General features: G+C 33.0%; 2 protein-coding genes across 3 annotated transcripts; one reads left to right on the top strand and one right to left on the bottom strand.

The window, feature by feature from the left end:
- Positions 1 to 1,231: 1,231 nt before the first annotated feature.
- On the bottom strand, positions 1,232 to 20,546 carry LOC115875461. Of its 2 annotated transcripts, none has more exons than XM_030890929.1 (23): positions 20,376 to 20,546; positions 19,644 to 19,930; positions 19,348 to 19,590; positions 19,123 to 19,290; positions 18,886 to 19,071; positions 18,672 to 18,830; positions 18,439 to 18,616; positions 18,077 to 18,251; positions 16,510 to 16,671; positions 16,298 to 16,410; positions 15,097 to 15,300; positions 14,592 to 14,714; positions 14,405 to 14,528; positions 13,630 to 13,826; positions 12,140 to 13,567; positions 11,571 to 11,679; positions 10,334 to 10,732; positions 7,405 to 8,094; positions 6,164 to 6,403; positions 5,888 to 6,090; positions 4,762 to 4,890; positions 4,546 to 4,700; positions 1,232 to 4,136 (listed from the first exon to the last, which is right to left on the bottom strand). In XM_030890929.1, the coding sequence occupies exons 2-23, from the start codon at positions 19,827 to 19,829 to the stop codon at positions 3,960 to 3,962; spliced, it is 5,748 nt and encodes a 1,915-aa protein (XP_030746789.1). In that variant the 5' UTR covers positions 19,830 to 19,930; positions 20,376 to 20,546; the 3' UTR covers positions 1,232 to 3,959. The 2 variants fall into 2 exon arrangements, with proteins under 2 accessions (XP_030746789.1, XP_030746788.1); XM_030890928.1 differs by having other exon boundaries at positions 10,334 to 10,783; positions 20,376 to 20,545.
- An 89-nt stretch (positions 20,547 to 20,635) lies between these two features.
- On the top strand, positions 20,636 to 22,223 carry LOC115875462 (splicing factor 45). Its single transcript, XM_030890930.1, has 4 exons — positions 20,636 to 21,313; positions 21,386 to 21,566; positions 21,631 to 21,820; positions 21,886 to 22,223. The coding sequence occupies exons 1-4, from the start codon at positions 20,785 to 20,787 to the stop codon at positions 22,171 to 22,173; spliced, it is 1,188 nt and encodes a 395-aa protein (XP_030746790.1). The 5' UTR covers positions 20,636 to 20,784; the 3' UTR covers positions 22,174 to 22,223.
- The last annotated feature ends 53 nt before the right edge of the window (positions 22,224 to 22,276 follow it).

Genomic DNA, 22,276 nt, shown 5'->3' with positions numbered 1-22,276 from the left:
AACACTTAAAACAAAATTATTTAAAATAGGCTCTGAAAATAGGTATTTAACTCTCAAATTTATTCTAATCATGAACAACAAACTGAATATGTAAATACGTATTGAAATTAGAGGCTTTTTCGTGGAAAAATTAAGACCATGTAGTGTAGAGGCATTTTAATTAAAATATTATGTTAAAATTTATATATAAATATTTAAATTAACTAAATTATGAATGCGCAATACGCAATAGGTACTTACGTACGTTGAGCTTCTTTAAAAAATTATCTTCACAAACGTGTATTAGTTTTTACTACTTTTTGAAGTATCTTTCGCGCACTTCTAACTAAATTTTAGAATCATTTTTAGTTTCTGTTAACAAAGTACATTTTGTTAGTTACACATACCGTATGATCGAATAAAAACGGCGTCAGCGATGGCTATGAAATGAAGATCGCTGTCATTTTATATGTAAATTTATATAGGAAATGCCATCGATCGTCATTTCCAAGCCAACTAGACGCCGTTTTTATTCGATCATACGGTAGATATCTATTAATATATCGCTATAATTGTACTCTTTTTTTTTTGAATTTGGTATAATGCATTATTTGAAATATACTGGTGTTTCTTCCGTTGTAATCAAGGCCCAAAGCCAACAATAAACACTACAATCTAATCTGTGAAGCGACAACATTGTTCTTTTTATTTATCAGTCTATGTTAATCTATTAATACCTACATAAAAGTTATTAGCATAAACAATATACAGGGAGTGCGTCGGGCATCTCTGGGTGAACCAAAACATGTTTCAGGAAATCAGGAAAATATCTTCACTTGTACAGAGTGTCTCACAAAAGTGTGAAGGTAATTTTTTTTTAAATGGAAAAATTATTTTTATAATCCCATGATAAAATCTATTTGGATAGTTATTTACTTCAATTTTCTTACAATACTTAGAACTCAAACGCACTGACGACCAGGTCTTTTTACTTTATTATAAATATAATAATAGTTCTACGATCCAAAATCTGCTTAAAATTAGGTATATATTTCCGATGTTTAACACAGGTAAAGAAAAAATAAATAGGTATTTTTAGATTGAGTTTATTTAATAAGAGAAATATACAGTGTAAATTGATACAGTGTATTGTTTATTAAAATACAAAAGAAAAACATTAGCTTCAGTCAATGCAACAAGAAGGCTTATTTACATAAATAATAAATAGATTACTCTTTATTTTTGTTTTTTGCCAATTATAAAATTACTACTAATTAATTTATAAAGGATTGAAGAATAAAAAAAAAACAATTTAATAAAATAACGAAAAAGTAAAATAGTCAGCCTCTATATAAAGTCCTTGTGTAAACAAAACAGACAAATAATCAAACTATAGCCTGTCCAGCGAAAGAATACATCACATTACTTTTTTCTAATTCATTCTCGATTTTGAGACCACATCTGTTGAAATTGTACAGGATGTGCCATAAAGTCCCCAACAAGTTGGAAAAAAATATTAAAGAAAGTTTATGTGGATCTACTTATGCAGGCCTTATAACAAAAATAACATCTTGACTTATGTCTTACAAAATTTGAAGACGTCTCATAAATATACAGGGAAAGCCGGTAGTCTGATAACTACAATTTTTAAGTTTTTACAATTCATTGTGGGCCAGTAAAATAAAATTACTGCAATTGAAAGTATTTTTACTAAATCAGCTCGGTCATTCGTACAAAAAATTCCATTTTTTAGAAAAGTAACCAAAAAAATTGTATATTTTAAAATTTGTCGCCATGACAGGTCTCGCATGACATATGTCAAAATGATTTTTTTTATATGACATGCTGAAATTTTTTTTCAATAACTCAATAGCAAAAAATTGCATTATTTGGTGCAAACTTTTTGGTACGCGCTGTATATTCTCCCGTCAGACAGGCTACAGTCAAAATGAATTAATATTAAATTCCTATGCAGCTCAATATATGATTTATAGTAATTAAAAAAGCCAATTAACTACATTGTATACGAAAAATATTTATGCAAGTTGAAGAAATAGAACAATATACAGTCTCTAACAATTACATAGTTTATAATATCTATAATTAGAGTTAAAACAGCCTCAGAATATTTATAAATTGTACCAAAAGCAATAAGCAGGGTACCATCTAATTAAACTAAAAAGTGACAAGTATATTTACTGATAAAACCCAAACAGACTGATTGTTTATACAGATTAAAAAAGTAAGAAAAAAATATTTATATATTTTCTTGATTTTTATATATACAAACAAAGGCATAAACTTTTAATGTGTATTAATATCATACAATAATTAGTATGTACTTTTGAAACTGAAGTTTACTTATGAATTATAACCATATTTAAAGATCAGCTTTAATTGGAGGTTACCTAGTTTAAATAGTTGTAGATATATAATATTTTATTTAAATTATAAATATCTCATACAGTGACCGACCCAGCGTTCTGAAAAAGTTCTGTATCAGGATCATAGCTTGAGATTTTCACTTAATTTTTTTTTATAACACATGATTAAAAAATGTTTTAGTTAATATACAAGGTGATATAATTTTAATTTAAAACTAAAGTTAAACCACATAAATTTGGCGTTTTCTGCTATGCTTTGTCAAATTTTAAACTTTTTGATACTATGTCAAAATTCAGCCTACTAAAATTTGCAGTGTTGTTTGATACATAGGTGAGTATAAAAGCTGTATTTTCTTCATTATTTCCAACGGAACACCCTTTTAGAATGTTTAGGAGGGGGGTTAATCACCGCGACCGTACAGATCTATTGTGTGTGGAACACCCTTTATTTTGTCTCATAAATGAACAGAGTTTTGTTTTATTGAGTACTTCCTAATACCTTGTCTTTCACTCATTATAAGAACAAATGTGATATACCTATCTGTAATAGAGTACAATAAAGTTAAAAATTAAAAACTTTTTCAATATTAACCAAATAAAGCCCAGTTCATGCACTTGCGAAATGCGATTTACGAATTGCGAAATGCGTTCTTTTTGCCTTGCAATTGGTCGCTTCCAAGGTCTTTCTTGAAGGTAACCAATCAGAACGCAAACAGGACGCTTTTCGCAATTCGTAAATCGCAATTCGCAAGTGCATGAACTAGGCTTAAAGGATATTTCACTTGGCGAATAAAATAAATAGGGTTATATTTTCTGTCTAATGCATCTATAACCTTTAACTAATTAAAAAAATGGAAATTTAGTTGGGTAGTAAAAACATGAATATAAAAATAATTTTCAAAACATAAAGTTGGATAAAAATTACGTTAATTTATGTCATAAAATACAGGATGTTGTCACTTGGCGAATAAAATAAATAGGGTTATATTTTCTGTCTAATGCATCTATAACCTTTAACTAATTAAAAAAATGGAAATTTAGTTGGGTAGTAAAAACATGAATATAAAAATAATTTTCAAAACATAAAGTTGGATAAAAATTACGTTAATTTATGTCATAAAATACATGTTCCATTTGAAACGGTGGAGAAAAATACATGAAGTTTTGACTCGTTTTGTAGGTGATTTATATTAATGGGAGAGTATTTTTTGAGAAGAGATTTAAATGTGCATAAAATTTAGTCTAAAAATGGTCATATTTCAAAAACCACTCAGTATAGAATATGACATTATGGTATTCTTAGAATGGGAATTAATGGTAAATTCACTGTGCTAAAAATGTACAACTTTAGTTTAATTATACTGATAAAAATCTTTTTAAAATGTGCATACATCTACTGCCCAGAATTTGAGTGAAAATCTCAATCAAAAATCCTCTGATATAGCTTTTTCACAATGCTGGGTTACCCTGTATGTGTATGTTTACATGGTTCACTTAAAATGCCTCCAGTGATTGAACTAGAAGTACAAAATAGTCCTGTCGAAAAATCACTATCATCAGTATATAGACGCTGTGGTCAAATTATTAGATAACTATTTAAGAAAGAATGACCAGCTGACCGGTGTTGGTTGCATAAATCAATCCTTGGCCTGACGTTGGTAACCACCTAATGCAATTAATTCTGCTTTCTCTCTGTTGCTCTAGATCCCTTAATACAGGTAACCTATCGCCCGGAACATCCTTTTGTTCTATTTTGTAGATTCTTGCCATTACCTGTATTAATTATTTTATTCAATTAAAATCTACTAATAAACAGAATTTCAGTTTTTCAGCAATATCTGTCATTGATGAAGTGTCATTCAGTCAGAGCAGGAACAGAATCAATGAATACAATTTAAAAAGGCGTCCATTGATCCCAAAGAGACCTGGTTTGTAATACAAAAGCCAAAGCAATAAGACTCTAAGTCTCGGTCTCAACATTTAATATGACAAAGTTAAATTGTTACACGTTACACGTATAAACTTGTCTGATGATGCTGGTATGAGCGAAACACGTGTAACAATTTAACTTTGTCATATCAAATGTTAAGTCTTATTGCTTTGGCTTTTGTATAATGAATACAATGACTGAATGTATCGCGTATTTTTTGCTGTCTGACAATTAATTAAAAAAAAAACTTACCCATCGATCGCTCTGTATTATCGACACTCTCCTAGATGCGAAACCGACCAACAAATGACGGCTTAACGGAGACAAGGACACCGACACAGCGTTCTGTTCAAAACTGGTTGTATAAAGACACTGGCCCAAAGTTTCCCAACGTAAACTATAGACTCCTGCTCAAAAATTAAGTGTTGTTAATTTAACAATATCAAATTTAATACAAAAACTACTTACCTAAACGATTAGTGACATTCAAGTAACCACCAGAAGGTAATAATGACACTAGAATCGTTCCGTCTGTGGCTATGTCAACGCTTGCGTCATTGTGTATCTTGCATTCATTAACGACGACATTTTTAAGGGCTGAAAATATAATATATCACTCAGGAAAGTTGACGACTGCATCATACTGAATCGCAGAAGGTGATTATGGTAATCGCAAAACAATTTCCGATGCACGTGATCAATTTTGAGTGACAAACGATGGCGACAGCGCTGCCAGATTGTGATGGATTTATGAGATGAATCTTAATTTAAAAGCGACAAACAATATATTTATTATATCATTTTTTAAAGAATTTTACTTTTTATTTTTAATTTAATAACTAATATTTTAGTAATTAATTGATTTATTTGTTTTATAGCTTACTTTACTTATCACATATTGACAAAAACTAGTCCACTATGAAGATTATACTAAGCGTTATTATGAGTTATTTATTTATTTATTGATGTACATCTTACAACGCCATAAGTGGTAATAACAAGTAAGAGGGTGCTATTAATGCACAAACTGATAATCACAGATTTAATAAAAACTGACGTATGAATAACTTTGAGAGTAGTGTAATGTGCTTATCAATCAAATTTACTTCTCTGACTGCAGTCAAGGGTAAATAAAGGACCTTTATTGACACGTTCTCTTTCAAAATAGTTAAAAAAAAAAAACAGGAAAGCTACAAGCTCTTTGCTTCGACTGTTTAAATACAACACAATATTATACAAAATAATGACTGACATTAGGATAATTGTCAAATAATAAACGATAACCTTGCGACATGACCAACATAGCGATAATAAAATTAGGTTTAAACTAATTTTTGCAGCTTTAATCTAAATTAAATATCTGTTACAACCATTTGCCCTATAAAGTAAAATGAAGAGATGTTCGGTATCTTAAATTATACAACAAATTTAAACATTTTTGCCAAAATTTCATTTAGTTTCATTTAGTTAGTGTCAATTTCGATATGGTTGATGACGTGCATCGGAAAGTGTTTTGCGATTAACGTATTAAAAATTTTGTTCAGGATATGGAAAGTCCAGTTAACAAATATGGATATGCTTATATTTTACTTACAATTACTTATTGATGGAACTGTCCAATTTGAAATATCCCAGGCTTGTATTCTATGATTGGGTGTTACTGTGGCAAGCATTTCTCCATCGTATATCTGGTCTCTGTCTCTCTGCGGATCATCCAAGTCTGCGTCGAATGGATTGACGTGAGCATAGAGCGGGTGCAGGAATCTAGGCCTAAATATGCCGACTCTTGGATTAGACCTGTGAAATTCAATAAAACAACATATATACAGAAAACTCTACATTTCGGAATATTTTTCTCAGAGTTACTTACCTTAACTCTGACACCCTTTGTCTGTGAGGCAACAATCTTTGAGCAAAAAATGATGGTTCTGATACAGGAACGTCGTTAACTTGAACCGACGGTACGCTCCATAGTCTCGGAGGATAACTAGGTTCACTTGGCTGAACTAAATTTACGTTGTTGGTTCGGTACAAACTACTGTTGTTGTTTGAAGAATCGGTGTTGCGATGGTAGTACCACTCGGGTTCTGGATCGTCTGGATCATCATCACTGAAATATATTTAATATGTAAAGTTAAATGTACAGTTTTTTATGTAATATATTTTAGACAATAGCTATTTGTTAAAAAAAATTGTTTGTTGTGTAAAAATGTTCCGTTGCATTTTTTTGCATCTGAGTGATAACTGGAGATGTAAACGAGTCTTGATAACAATTCTAAGGGGCCGTATTTATAGTCGCGTCTCGAACTGGGCCTTCAAAAAGACCGACAAAAATAACAGGCTTACTAGGCGCGTGTATACGGGCAACGAATCGTAAGCCTGTTATTTTTGTCGGTCTTTTGCATCTCGTGACTGGAGTCGCGTTTTGAGACACGACTATAAATACGGGCCTAAGGAGCTATGAATGAATATATAGTAATCGCATCAACTTTCGAGTGACAAGCGATGGCGACAGCGCTGCCAGATTGTGATGGATATATTTCTTATATCATTTTTTAAAGATTTTTACGTTTTATTTTTAATTTAATAACTAATATTTTAGTAATCAATTGATTTATTTGTTTTATAGCTTGAATGTGGTGTAATTTGGTGCAATACAGAAACTCGAAAATTTAGTTCTTTAAAGAACTGTTTGTGCTTAAAAGTGCAATTTTTAAAAAAAGACTATGAAAATAGGCAAAAAAACGAGAATTACTCACAAAAATTCAACAACACGATATTATACAAAATAACATTAGGATAATTGTCAAATAACGACAACCTTACTGAAAACGGCGCAACGTGACCAACATAGCCAAAATAAAATTCGGTTTAAACTAATTTTTGCAGGTTTAATCTAAATAAAATATCTGTTACAATCATTTGCTCTATAAAGTAAAATGAAGAGCTGCTCGGTATCTTGAATTATACAACAAATTTAAACATTTTTGTCAAAATTTAATTTAGTCAGGTTTATAGACTTTAGTGTCAATGTCGATATGATTGATGACGTGCATCGGAAAATGTTTTGCCATTACAATACACATTTAAGACAATAAAATTCACACATACCTATTGTCATTTGTACTAGACAGAGACAGAGTTTCCCTATTTTCTGCCCTCTCTCCTGACGTCGAAGGTTGATTCTGCGCCTCATCAGCTGCATTATCTGAATACCTTGTTATTAAATCGTTTATGGTACTATACCACGCTTCGGTAACGTTCTCATTAGTACTACTGGTCCCACTATTAGCCGGCCTCGAGCTGGAACTACCCTCACCATTCGATTCTTGCTCGCTGTTCGAATTTCTTTCCTGCGTTCGATTTATGTTTCTTAAACACCTATTAATGGTCCCTAAAAGTTGCCTCCTATCGGTACCCTGTGTCGGCATTACCGCGTTCCTTCTAGCATTGTAAGTTTGCTCCAATGTTCGGTGTGCGTTCCGCATGGTGGCTCTCATCGTTCCTAAACTTCTGGTCAGTTGCGTTGAACCTACGCTAACATCGCTCCCTAGCATATCCGACACTAATTCGTCCAAGGTTCGGGCTAATGAGCCTCTTACCGGATCAAGGGTCATGGTAACTGCAGGTGGAATAGAATCGGTAACTTGAAGGAGAAGGAGTTCGGTCAATAGCAAGGACATTGCTAGAACGGCGTTAATTTGCCTTCGCATAGAGTTGGAGACATTTGAATTATCTAATTCTTCAATGTGCCTACTCATTCCATCCACAATAAGGCTTAATGTGTGTCTCGCATTATACCTAAAGTAAAAATAACATATACAGAGATTTTCGAACCATACGTTCATTAAAACTATTTAATGATCTGCTTTAGAGGCCGCTATTACACTATCAAATTTCTTTATCAAAGATCTTTTATAAAAGATATTTGATGAAAAATTTGACAGTGTAAAGTAGCTTTTTAGAACTTTCCTTATTTTAGACAATAGTTATATAGGGTGGTCCGAATTGTATTCGAGACACTTCGGCAGCATATTCTACAGATAAAAATAAGTAAAAAAGTTCGTATAAATTTATGTCCTGAAATGCTTCGTTTCGAAGATACAGGGTGTAGAAATTTCATTTTTATTTCGGTTTTTTCTAAATAATTTCTGAACTAAAGCTGATATTTAGATGTCAACATGACTCCTACTTGTAGGGGGCGCCACCTACATGTTTTTAACCGATTTGAATAGAAATAACTTTTCGTCCGTACCTGTATAAAACTACTGAATAAAAAAAATACATTTCAATATCTTTCTTACTCTTTTATAAATAAGTATAATTTAACTAAAAAACTATCAAATTACTTAACCGAAAACCGACAAAACCGAAAAATACAGAAATAAAAAGTTAGGTTAAGAGGTCGAGTTTTGAGATTGTCAGACTTCCAAACAATCAACGCTATTTTCTGGTGCTATTATAGTGGTACAATACAGGGTGGTCCGAACTGTATTCCGGAAACCTTGGCAGCATATTCTGCAGATAGAAATAAGTAAAAAAGTTCCTATAAATCTATGTCCTAAAGTGCTTAGTTTCGAAGATACAGGGTGTAGAAGTTTCATTTTTATTTCGATTTTTTCAAAATAATTTATGGAGTAACCGCAATATTTAGATGAAAATTGGTGTCTGGAAGTTTTTTGACATGAGAAATTTTATTTTGATGTCAATATGACGCCTACTTGTAGAGGGCGCCACCTACATATATTTTAACTGGTTTGAAGAGTAATAACTTTTCGTCCGTACCTGTATAAAACTACTGAGTAAAAAATATACATTTACGACGTTTTTTACGTAAAAAAGGTCTCTTGGTAAAAATCACTACGAGTAATGGTTCTCGAGATATTTCGAATCGGAATTATCAATACCTGTCATCACTGACATAAATTAAACATGTTGATTAAATAGTTATTAGACTGAAATCATAAATTTGAAATGTTTTTGTGCCAAAAGTTCAACAGAAACTGTTTTATCATCATTTTTCGTAGAGAAATTTCTGATTAATTTAAAAAAATAAAAATTTCTCAAAATTTATTATTTCAGTCATATAACTATTATATCTATTCAACGTGTTTATTTTTTGTCAATAATGTGTCTAAATATTTTGAGAACGGTTGTTCGTAGCGATTTTTATCAAGAGACCTTTTTTACGTAAAAAGTCACGAAAATGTATATTTTTTCACTCAGTAGTTTTATACAGGTACGGACGAAAAGTTATTACTCTTCAAAACATTTAAAACATATGTAGCTGGCGCCCCCTACAAATAGGAGTCATATTGACATCAAAATAAAATTTCTCATATCAAAAAACTGCCAGACACCAATTTTCGTCCAAATATTAACATTACTTCATAAATTATTTGGAAAAAATCGAAATAAAAATGAAACTTCTACACCCTATATCTCCGAAACTAAACATTTTAGGACATGCATTTATATGAACTTTTTTATTTATTTTTTATCTGCAGAATATGCTGCCGAAGTTTCCGGAATACAGTTCGGGCCACCCTGTATAAACTCTAAATCAGACAAATGTAAATATCATCTCTTTAGTAGATGCTATTGTGGGGTTATAAGTCACTAATACGGATTTATCCCGAAGATTAACCTAAATATATTTAAATTTATATTTATTCCCCTTCTTAGACTAATGATAAATTTATATAAAAAAACAACATAATAAAAAAAAACATAAATGACTATAACAGAGATGTTAGTAAGCGTCCATAAAATGCTACTTACGTTAGGCGTTTTTGAGGATTTTAATAATTATAAAATTTAAATGATTTTTTTTATTTATTTTTTATCTGCAGAATATGCTGCCGAAGTTTCCGGAATACAGTTCGGACCACCCTGTATAAACTCTAAATCAGACAAATGTAAATATCAAAATAACTTCTGCGCTAATAGCAATAAAACTGAATAAATTTAAAAAACACTGATGCCTAAAATTAATGCGGGATTAAAAGAGAGGTCTCAAGTAAAAAAAGTATTAACTTACCTGGCAGTTCCATCTTGAGATACGGCAGTGGTATAACTCGACCTCAATCCTCTTAATCCAGTAAATGCGCTATTACCACCAAGAATTCTGTTCATTCTCAACCAGCAACCGTGTAAACGTAATGCTAGAATGTGCTCTCCTAAATCCACAGGACCCGATCTTGACTGTGAAGGCGTCTCTTGTGATCTGGTGAAAATCGTCATTTGATCGGTCAACAAACGTTCCAGCCTTTCCGTCATTTGGGATAAACTTGTGGAATTTATGGTCGAATAATTTAAGGGCTGAGCCTGGTACTCGCTGCTGTCACGATTTTCACGAGTTATGATTGATATACAGGGCGCCCTCGAAAAAGTGTTCGGTCTGATGTGCTGTGCCGGTCTGATTCCTCTCAAATATCTTCTAGAAAACCAATGAACTATTGACGGACGTCTCTGACAGTTCCTCGCAAATCTAAATATACGTTTATGAAAATCAAGCAAACAAACAAGTGAAGAAAGAATGTAATTTTGGGCTTAATACAGGCCTGGCCATGCTAAATCGGTTGTCTGGATTTCAACGTTTAGGATAACGACCAGGATATCCTAATGAACATTCACAACAAGTTAAAAAAGAGACAAAAAATGGATTAATACAGCGATGATCTATGCGGCATTGCCAGATTTTATTAAGAATTTAAAAATGACCATTAATTGCCAACACTAATTAGTATTTTTGTTATAGTTCTAAAAAAATCTCACATATTTCAGATTCTATTAGTATACACGTTGAATTCAATTTTAATTAGTGTTGGGAATAATCAGATCATTGCAATCCTCGAGTAATGATCCTTGGGGATTCCAATAATCGGATGATTATCCGGGGATTCCCCGGCAGTGATGGGCTGTGGGAATTGCAACCTAATGGTAATACCCGAATTCTACTTCTTTAATTATTATTGTCACCCATGCTTACTTCACGTAGGAACCGACAATCCTGTATTTCTTTGTCTCTGTGTAAGTAGTTATAACGTAAGTCGTCTACCCTCACCTTTGTCTTACTAATTAAAATAGAGACCACTGGCTTAGAATGACCAGGATGGTATATGTTCTAAATCAAGCTTCTAGCGGTTTCCAAAATTTTTATAAACATAATATTCTCTCGCTATATGCATAAAAAATTACAAAAAAATTAAAAAGCCCAAGAAATCCGAAAAATAGACGCAGGGGAAATAAACTACTGTTATTTATAAATCAATTACCTGACAAACCTTGAAGGAGGATATGTTTTCCTGTTGGTACTTCTCCTTTGTTGAGGGTTTCCACTGCTATTGGTGGATTGATCTGCACTAGATGTACCTGAACTAGTTCCTTTAATAATACCAGAATTAATTAGAATAAATAGTTTTTAGTCCAAGATCATGTAATATAACACAGAGATCTTAATTATTTGCAGCTGATTATTAATTGCTGTCGGCGGTTCTCAAAATGATGCCATTATTCTTTAAAAAATTTAAAGTTAAATAACTCCGTTATTCAATTATATTCAATTTATTTTAAAAATTGTAAAGAGAATATGTTTCTTTAGGCCAGATCTACCACCCTTAATAAAAAAAATTAAAATACTTAATGCACTTATTTCTGGGATACCCTGTAGAATGGAAACCAAACAGAAGTGACATCTGTGGGTATATAAGAAACAAGAAGTGTTTATGTATATGCAGGACGAGTCAATTTTTGAATAAATGGTGATATCAGTTAAAGTGTTATCATGGTTTATAAATGTAATGCGGTATTCGTAACCATATATAAAACCCCAATCAATACATACCTGGGCGAGGCTGAAGATCTCGTCCTGGGCGATTATCCACGACTTGGTTGGCCTCTTCATTTGGAGATTCATAAGGACTAGAATCACTGATCCGCGTGCCTGCCATCATTTGTCGCACGCTCGACACTCCCGCGCTACGACTTTCGCCCGTGAGCGACCTTACGTGCCGGAACAGCTCAATAACTAGATGCCTCATTAGTTGTAACTGCGCTACTTCCGCCGTTGCCCTCTCTATCCTCTCAATACTCTCCACCTGTCGCCGTAACACGTGCGCCTCTCGCAAAATATGAGTCAGGCTGAGATGTAAAGATGTCATTAACGGAGAGCTTATGTTATCATTAGGTGGCGGACTGTCCGGATTTCGCGGGTACGTGTGATCGGTATGCAAAGATCCCACTAGATCTTGAAGGGACTCGTTGGCCGTGCCAGTTTCCGAATTGCCGTTACCCTCGTTCCGCAAATCGCGTACATAAAAACCGGAGTCGTTAAAAGTCCACCTAGGCTCGCTCTCTTGATTTCTAGTTGTTTCGTTAGAATTGGACAGTAAACCCATTGAACTCTGTATGTTTCTCAGAATCGTAGTAGATTGGTTTATAAAACTGCCTAATCTTTCTGAAAAGCTGGTTAGTATATCTGAAGTGTCTCCCGGCGGGTTGGAGTTAATGTTGCAAACATCGTGCAAGGAAGAGTTCATGTCTTGAACCATGCTGGTGTACATATTATTAATCCCGATGTTTTCGGGATAAAAACCGTCGGTTGATGACCGTTCTTCGGAACTCGCTCCGCGCTCGGCAAAGTTAATGAGATCGTCCAGTGCGAGCGGAGGATTGCGGTGCGTTCGGGGCATCCCTGCTCGGCCGCTACCCCATGTGTAATGAGGATTCCTTCTCAACCTTGTTCTGATATAGTTAACACGAGTCGGCATAAACGCAGACACCCGGTGGGAGAAAAACCTCCTCCTTTGTCCAGGGCTGGACGAGCTCGAAGTGTAACTCATTGAAGTTGTCGTCCTGGTATCGGTGTTGAAATAGTTTCGCGCATCGCTGCTCGCCAACATAGGCGGGGGTACGTTCTGCAACGCAGCTGGAGGATAATCAGGTCGATTCCGTTCAGAGAAAAAGGCGTCGTAAATTATGTTTTCCAGGGTATCCCCTGGCGGCGGAGGCGGAGGAGTCGTTCCTAATTCGGGCTCGTTAGAAAACCAATTCCTCGAAGGTCTCGTCCTAGCGCTACTTGTGGAGGCCGAGTTACTGATCCCAGTAGAAATATTCAGTGGAGTTTGCAGAGACGCGTCATTTCCGATTTCACTTTCGTTTCTTTCTATTTCGGTCAGAAGTGAAGTGACGAGCTGTTCTAACTCAGTATTGAAGTTTCGTTCGGTAGAACCAGGACCGGGTGACGCGGTAGGTGCGGGACTGTCAGTTGGTTCTATATCAAAATAAAAACAATTACCTGAAGCAATTAATGTAGGTTGATGTGGATTTCTATACCTTGAAGAATATTCATTTCTAGATCTCTAGAAGGCAATCTATTTGGCGACGAATTAGATTGATCTTGCTCGTTTTCTGAACTGCTGCTATCTGTTGAACTGTCGATTCTCAGAGTTCTGCGACAATGACGTCTAAGAAAAACCGGATACATTTGTCTGAAACGCATCCTAACGTGGTCACGACTGCTTTCGAAAAGCCTATTAAAAATATTATAATAGCCATAATTTAGAAATATTAAATCTATTTGTCTATTTCATTCAATAAAAAGATTAACAAAGAAGTATGTCAACTATTAAGTAAATATAATTATCATCAATAACTAATCACTATTTGTGTTTAAAGTTTAACTTGTTTCATTTTTAAAACTATGCGTTCCCGGGCCCCTGTTTAAAGAAACCTTTTCCCACATTTCTTGATGAGGAATCACTTCCTGAACGTTGGCCCTGTATACTACACTTACTGATGAAAAGTTGTAACATTGTTTTTTTTATGTATTTTAATCTGGGGATTGTAAGCTGTACAAGATTCATAATAGTTTCACGTAAGTCTAGATGCTTACAGTCATTTTAGATTTATAAACTTTATAGAAAATAAATTATAAAATAAACCAGAAATAGTATAAAATAAAAAACATACAGGGGGTGACAAAAAATGAGTTTCAATGACGTCGCTTCCATCTTTAATGTATGAATATCAAGTAGTATTTTACTCCTTCCTTAATTTTTTAAATCAATGAACTATTCCAAGATGAAAATATGAAAAAAACCTGTAATACCTGATTAATTCAGGGCGATCATGAGGCGGTATAGATCTTATAATTGGCAAAATCCTATTTCTTACTTCCTCCTCAGCAGTTCTTCTAATATTTGATAAAAGTTGTTCAACATTGCTTTGTTGTCCTGAAATTTGAAAAACAAAATGTAACAATAATATAACTTTATAACACCAGTCTGAATGTATACCGTTGGTGTCAGATGGGGTAGTTGTAGTAGGCGGAACATTTCTATCAGTATTTAAAGGCAGAGTGGGAAAAGATATGTTTCCATCCCCTTCCGCATTTTCTTGCGAAGTTGCATCTGAACTTCCTACAAAATATCATTTTTTTTTCAACTAAAATTTAATAATACTAAACCAATATCTATAGTCTGTCCAACAAGTCAGGGATTACTTCGACAGACGACATCCATTAAATGGCATAAAATATAATTTACCTATGAATTAAAATGACAGATACAACTGTCACCGTCATCGATTTTCTCGCTGGACAAACTATATGTTAAGATAAAGGTGAGTTTGTATGTATCCTTAATGCGTCGTCCGTCGTTCCGTTACTCCAATCATATTCAAGTACAAGCTGTCATTTTTTAAATAAACCAATGAAATTGCATAAAATCGACGACAAAGGACGCATTAGGGATGCGTGTAAACCCACACTTATACTCTGAACTTTCTAGCTATGTTATTTACCTTCGGTACTTAAAACTGTTTGGTTTCTCCTGCGAAATTCAGCAATCCTTTCTCTAGTGGCTCTAATATATTCATTAAACCTCTCACTATAACGATTGTTAGGCTCTCCAACATTAGAATTATTTGATGAAGTATCTCTTGTACTTCTTGGATCTCTATCACTAGGCCTTGAATTGTCATTAAATCGCGGACTTGGCAAGAGTCCTGCATAAAAATACAAATATATAGGTTGAGTTGGGCAAAAAGTTTGCAACAACGGATTTTATTTATTAATGAGTTGGGAAACAATATATTTATTATATAATTTTTTACAGATTTTTACGTTCTATTTTTTTATTTTATTAATTTATTTGTTTTATAGCTTATTTTACTTATGCCTCATTACTTTTAACAGGCTGTGAAACTGCACTTACAGTATAAATATTTAAATTTAAGGCAACAGACACTCAAGACAAATTAAAATAAGTAGAAATAACTTTGAAAGTTATTTCTTATAATTTTATTTCGTATACGTTATTTCGGAATACTTTTCTGACTGCCGATGCCGTCAAGGGTAATAAAGAACTTTTATTGTCACGTTCTCGTTCAAAATAGTTTATCAATCATCTATTTAAATGCTTTGACATATGTTCAACATACAATTTCAAGAAATGCAATACAAAAACTCGAAAATTAAGTTCTTAAAAGTACAATTCTTAAAAAAACTATGAAAATCGACAGAAAAACGAGAATTGCACACAAAGATTTAACAACAGGATATTATACAAAATAATGACTGACATTATGATAATTGTCAAATAATAAACGACAATGTTGCTGAACACGGCGCAATGTGACCAACATAGAGGTAATAAAATTCCGTTTAAACAATTTTTGCAGATTTAATCTACCAAAAAAAACGCAAAAATTTAATTTAGTCAGGTTTATAGTCTTTAGTGTCAATTTCGATATGATTGATGACGTACATCGGAAATTGTTTTGCGATTAGAAATTTCATAATTATACAGAGGCTCTCATAAAACATAATTTTTTAAGTATTCTAAAGATTTTCAAAAAATATTAGTTTTTTGGATACTTCCCTCCCGCTAGATAATACAGTATTTTCATTGATCCAATACTTATCAGACAACCTTTTCAATTTAATGATAGATGAAAGAAAATAGACAATGGTATAAAATATCATATTGAAAATTTAACATACCTTTGCGACTATTTATTAAATTAGTTACTAGTCTCCTTTTATATCTGCTAGCCCTGTATCTAGATATATTAAATTCCTCATTGTCTCTGCTATCTGCAGATGTTGATGGCAATCTAATTGAATATAAAAAAATATATTTTAGTATTCTCAAAGATTAGCAATACATTAACATATTTTTCTCATTTTTGATTGACATAAAATTATTTGCTCACCTCTCGGGACTCAGTCTTTCTAAGTTAACTACCAATACCCGATCTTCGGGATCAGTAGCGTTTTCTGCTGTGGCTGTTTCAGGAACCTGCTTGTTTTGAGCAGATGATTCATCTGAAGAACTACTATCATCTGACCCACTACCGCTTCTTTTTCTTTTAACCCTATAATAATGTTACTTTTTTACATTTTTTTGCATGATCACATTTTTTATATAATCAGAATAAAAAAAATGATATTTATTAAATATAAGTTATATATACAGAGTGTTACACTGGAAAATACATTAATAGATATAAGAGAAACTACGTTAAGAAGCACAAAAATTTGAAATATTACTAATGTCGCTCTTATTGTCAGATGTATATTCTAGAACAGTGCAAAAATGGTGAAAAAACAATGTACCTTTAAGTAAAATAATCTTTAATTTATTGGGTGCGCCTCAAAAGTGGCTAACCACTATAACTTTTTTATTTTTTCATATAAAAAACGAGATTTGGTATGTTAATATATGACATAAATTAGGATTGATTGACGTATTCAATTCTTTTCGGACACTTCCTATTTCACCAGAAATGATTACAACTTTTGATGTTTAAATATCACCCTAGGTATTTTTTTAATTTATTGGATAGAAAATGACACTCTGAATAGAATGACATATCATATATCAAATTTTGACATTTTCGCTTAAAAAAATTGTATTTTAAATTTCAATCTAGAGTGGAGTCATAGCTGTGTTAAAAACACTAATTTTTAATCAAGGAGCCTTGGAAAAATATATTTGATCGTCTAATGTTCTTCTGTCTTGTCCTGGGCAGTTAAAAGAGGCCCAAATCGTATTTTGAATCATATCTCAATTTTTTCAAATGGAACGAGGGTGGCTCATTAGCATATTTGGAAAAAGCATTTCTTTACGAATAATTTGGTACCACACACTTGGTATTATGAGCCAAATTGTCGTTATTATTCGCATGTTACAATTTCAAATAAACCATATTCGAAAATGGCAAAAGTTAACATATGATAATATGTCATTCAATTCAGAGTGCCATTTTCTATCAAATATAGAAAAAAAATACCGAGGGTGCCATTTAAAAATCAAAAGTACTCATTTCCGGTGAAACAGGAAGTGATTGAAAACAATTGAATACATCAATCAATCCTAATTTACGTCATATACTAACATACCAAATCTCGTTTCTTTATCTAAAAAAATAAAAAAGTTATAGGGGTGAGCCACGTTTGAGACACACCCGGTATATTTTCAAGGGCCAGAAATTGCTGTGTCCAAGCGTTCAGGTAAAAACCAGCGATTTCATGTAAATATAAAATATATGCAGTACTTTATAAAATTTTCTCATAAGTTTACTTTCATGTAAACATCTTGAATACACATTTTTAGAATAAAAATATTCCGTTTTGAACATTAGTTGTATTTACTCAGCTTGAAAATAAACACACGTTTGTTTTTTTTTTCTGTACCTTTACCTTCAAATGTTCTCTTTCTTATATCAAAGTTGTTCTTAGTAGTAAGTTAGAACAGTTTTTAGAAATCAAATATATTACCTTTTTTCATCATTATTTGGTTGACTTTCATCATCGGTTTTCTGTTTCCTAGAATCCAAAGTTTGAGTGCCCCTTATTGAACTAGGCGGCTTCCTACCAACAGAAAATATTCTGCTAGGTGTAATTAAGCCTTGAGAATGAGACGTTGATGGTTGTGGATTAGTATTGATTGGCTCTATAAAATTTTTAAAAAATATTAGATTATATTATGTGCAATACTTCAAAAAATTATAATAGACATATTATATTTTTAAATTTTGTAATAATGCCTATCCCGTCACCATATCTGTTGTCATTATTAACCCCAAAACTATCAAGTTAACTATCAAAATCGTTCTAAACTGATACATATTTAAACTTACCCGATGGTGTCTGATTTGGTACAGAGTTGTTTTCAGAATTATTAGAACTAGCTAAATTATTTGCATAAGCCCTAATGCCACTGGGTCCTGGCATTGATATATCACTATTAGCATTTTCTGCAGTTTGAGTTCCACTAGTATAATGATTTGGTTCCATTGGATCAGTTCCCCTATCAATCTAAAAACATAAGTGTTAATTAAACTTAATCTAAAAAGTTCTCACCTCCTCTAACCATTGTTGGAGGTCTATATAACTGCAAATATCTATGAACAAGAAGCTCATATTCTCTCACTAAATTCCTATAGCACAAAGCTATTCGTCTTTCTCTTTCTAGCACACCTGAAGTGGGCTCTCTCTCCTGTACATTAGATTCTTGATTGACCGATGGTTGCTTTAATTACAATAAAATTACAAATTTATAATAAAAAATAAAGATTTGTACTTACTGGACTAGATACAGTACCAGGAGATGAGACTAATCTTTGTGTAATTCTTCTCCTGTATGGACTAGCACATCTTTCCTGTCTGGGTACTGGAACTGGAGCTCTAGCCCTTTCCCATCTTGTGTGGGGACTATTTGCTATTCCAGTTATCAGCTTGTGGCCCAATTTATCAAATGCAACATAACGAACCTATAATATCTGATGTATCATTAATCTGTATTTTTTTTTTCAAAAACATACTTTTTCTTTTGGGTTACTTGTGGCTGTGAGAACATATGGTTCAGGTCGACTCCAATCCCAAAAATATACTTCATTAAAAGTAGCTATAACTAAAACTCTGTCATTTGGATGAAATGCTATCGAAGCTATGACAGTTTGTGTTGAGACAGTCCAAACTTCACTTCCTCCCTATAAAAAAATAGTATTAATATTTTTAAGAGTACCAAATCAAACTGTTACACTTACACTCAGATCCCAAATTCGTACTTGGCCACCCAAACAACCAGAAGCTACAATTTGATCCAATGTTGGATGAAAAGCTATACACCAAGGTGTTCTTGGATGCCCTACAAGAGTTTTAATATTTTTACCACTCCTTAAATCTGTAACATAAATGTTATGGTTGCCATGAGTAGAAGCTGCTCTCTGACCATCAGGACTAAAAACCATCAAAAAGGTAGATCGCGGTAAACCCGGCATTTCACAGCGCTAAAATAATTTTTATATTAAGAAAATCCTTTTTTCATTGTCTTGTAAAGTACCATTTCCACATATTCTTGTTTTCGTACAAGCTCTTCTTCTGCATAGACTTGTACATTTTCCTTCACTTTATGATTAGTTTTAAGTCCACTCTCTCTATCTGCTAAACCTTTTATCAGGTCTAAGCCAGTATTGTTCCTTGGTGTTTTTTCTAGATGTCGAAATATATCCAAATCCTCTTTATTCATTTTTAAAATAACAATATACAAATACTGATATTTCAATTATGGAGATTTCAAAACAAAGTCAAAATAACTTGATAGCATGTTAATATCTTGATTATAAATACCTAAAAATATCAGAAGAATGATTTTATGTGTAAGTTCATATGGTACATAAAAAAATAAATATAACAAAGGAATACAGTAGCAGTTTAAAGTTACGATAAACAGTGCTGTGCGATGAGGTTTTTAAAGCGATTTTTATACTTTAATAAAGGTAGAAATGCATTGATAACTGCAAGTTGTGACATCACCAGCTTAAAGTTTATATAACAATAATTCTTTTTTATATAAATGAAATACCATATTGAACTCCTAAACGTAAACATAATGTATGTTGTATTGCGTCTAATTTAAGAAATAAATATACTAATCAACTATTTGATGCTAAATTAGTACAAAGAATTTTATAAAATAATCAAAAGGGATGGGCACACAGGTCATTACCAATGCATTTTTTTTATATAAGGAACTACAAAACAAGGGAAATGACGAATTAGTTTAATGATTTACCTTATAATACACCTATTTTAAACAACAACAACAAAACATAATAACAATTAACACGCATTTTTTAGAAATAAACAAGTTGTGTATATTCTACACTGACGTAACACGTCCACTCTTCGGTTTCTGAAAAAATGACAGGAGAAATTCAAGTGGCATTTGACAATTATGACGGACCTGACAGAAGGCAATCGGTTTGACATTTAAATCTGTGATTTAAATTTGCCGGTTGCCAGACCTGTGTGCCAGACTTTTTTTTGAACTTTTTTCTTTTTTGACAGTTTTGGCCTTGGCCTCTTGATGGCCTCTTGTTTTGGCGTTTTGTTAATAAATGGATTTTGCATCTATTAAAATAGTGTTTTTAATTTATAAATAATAAAAAAGTTTACCAAAAGTTCTTACACATAGGTACAATATGTCACTTTATGATGACTATGATGTTAAGACAACAGCTTCAGAAAAGGTTCAGGGCTGGTCTTCAGGTATAAAATTGCTGCAGTCCCAATTACAACTCAAGAAAGCCACAATTACCCAACCGAAACGTGAAGCAGCTAGGAAAGCTAGTCTCGCTCCGGTTATAGACCTCAAAAGTAAACGGGACGACGATGAAATTCTCCCGTTTACAAGATCCGATAATAGGTTACCAATCCTAAGTGGAGGAATATATGGCAGCGAATTTGATTGGAAAGTTATCGATGAATACGATCCTCTATGGCCTAATGAATATGAAAAAGTTGTAAAAGAGCTACGAGATAACAGAGATAGAGATAGGGACCGTGATAGAGACCGAGATCGAGATCGGGATAGAGACAGGGACAATGACAAAAGGAAAGACAGAAAGCGTAAAAGCAGGTTTAGTGATCCAGATGACACTCCTCCTCATGTAGCACCAATGCAGTTAGCACCACAAATGAGTCAACCTCCAATCAGTAGTGGCTTTGCTGGTAAAGAAATATTTGTTCTCTTAAGGTATATAGGTATTGATAGATGCATTGGTAAATTTTAAATTTTATTAGGTCGTTGGGCAGATGACGAAGAAGAAGAGGAAAGGCCAAAGATCTCTAGACCATCCGGTGGTGTTGCAATAGCTCCACCGCCTAGTTTGCAAGAATCAACGCCAGATCCTGTACCTATAATGCCCAATAAGCCACAGCCCAGTAGTTATGGAGGTTCCGTAGCTGCTAAAATTATGGCAAGGTATGTACTTAATGCAATACAAATGGTTTTTTGATATTAATAATGATCATGTGACATTTTTCAGATATGGATTTAAAGAAGGACAGGGTCTTGGTAGAATGGAACAGGGTATGTCGAGTGCACTTCAGGTGGAAAAAACATCTAAGAGAGGCGGTAGAATTGTTCATGAAAAAGATATTATGCCTCCTCCACCTCCAATTGATAGCCTCCAAAAAGAGCCTCCTATAACAGAAATTATGAAGAATCCTAGCAAGGTATGTACTAAACATAATTACTATTATTTCTTTTATATTATAGGTAATTGAAACGGTTTTATTAGGTGGTTTTACTCAAAAATATGGTTGGACCTGGGGAAGTTGATGATGATCTGGAACCTGAAGTTAAAGATGAATGTAACACAAAATATGGTCCAGTTACAAGTGTTATAATACATGAAATTACTACTGACATTCCTGAAGAGGCAGTGAGGATATTTGTTGAGTTCCAGAGAATTGAAAGTGCCATTAAAGCTGTTGTTGATCTTAATGGACGATTTTTTGGTGGTCGCCAAGTTAAAGCGCATTTTTATGATACTGAAAAATTTGATAATTTGCAATTATTTGATTAAGATTTTTCTTTTCTCTTAGTTGTTGATATTTTTAAATATACATATAAAAGATATATTATGTTTTTTTATGTTGATTATGTTTCACTTGATTTCCCGTTAATAA

Source organism: Sitophilus oryzae, unplaced genomic scaffold, assembly GCF_002938485.1.
Source record: "Sitophilus oryzae breed Bouriz unplaced genomic scaffold, Soryzae_2.0 scaffold_1387_pilon_pilon, whole genome shotgun sequence".
Taxonomy (NCBI): Eukaryota; Metazoa; Arthropoda; class Insecta; order Coleoptera; family Curculionidae; genus Sitophilus; species Sitophilus oryzae.
Note: the sequence above shows the minus strand (reverse complement) of the source record. Positions and strands in the feature narration are given on the sequence as shown.

Bases quoted from the DNA above. Each gene is read 5' to 3' on its own strand.
- LOC115875462 (XM_030890930.1), top strand. From the start codon at position 20,785: ATGTCACTTTATGATGACTATGATGTTAAGACAACAGCTTCAGAAAAG. The intron at 21,314-21,385 runs GTAAAGAAATAT...AAATTTTATTAG, and splicing joins AATCAGTAGTGGCTTTGCTG to GTCGTTGGGCAGATGACGAA. The intron at 21,567-21,630 runs GTATGTACTTAA...GACATTTTTCAG, and splicing joins GCTGCTAAAATTATGGCAAG to ATATGGATTTAAAGAAGGAC.
- LOC115875461 (XM_030890928.1), bottom strand. From the start codon at position 19,829: ATGAATAAAGAGGATTTGGATATATTTCGACATCTAGAAAAAACACCA. The intron at 13,827-14,404 runs GTATTACAGGTT...TATTTTTAATAG, and splicing joins GATCGCCCTGAATTAATCAG to GCTTTTCGAAAGCAGTCGTG. The intron at 13,568-13,629 runs GTATAGAAATCC...ATTTTGATATAG, and splicing joins AGAAATGAATATTCTTCAAG to AACCAACTGACAGTCCCGCA.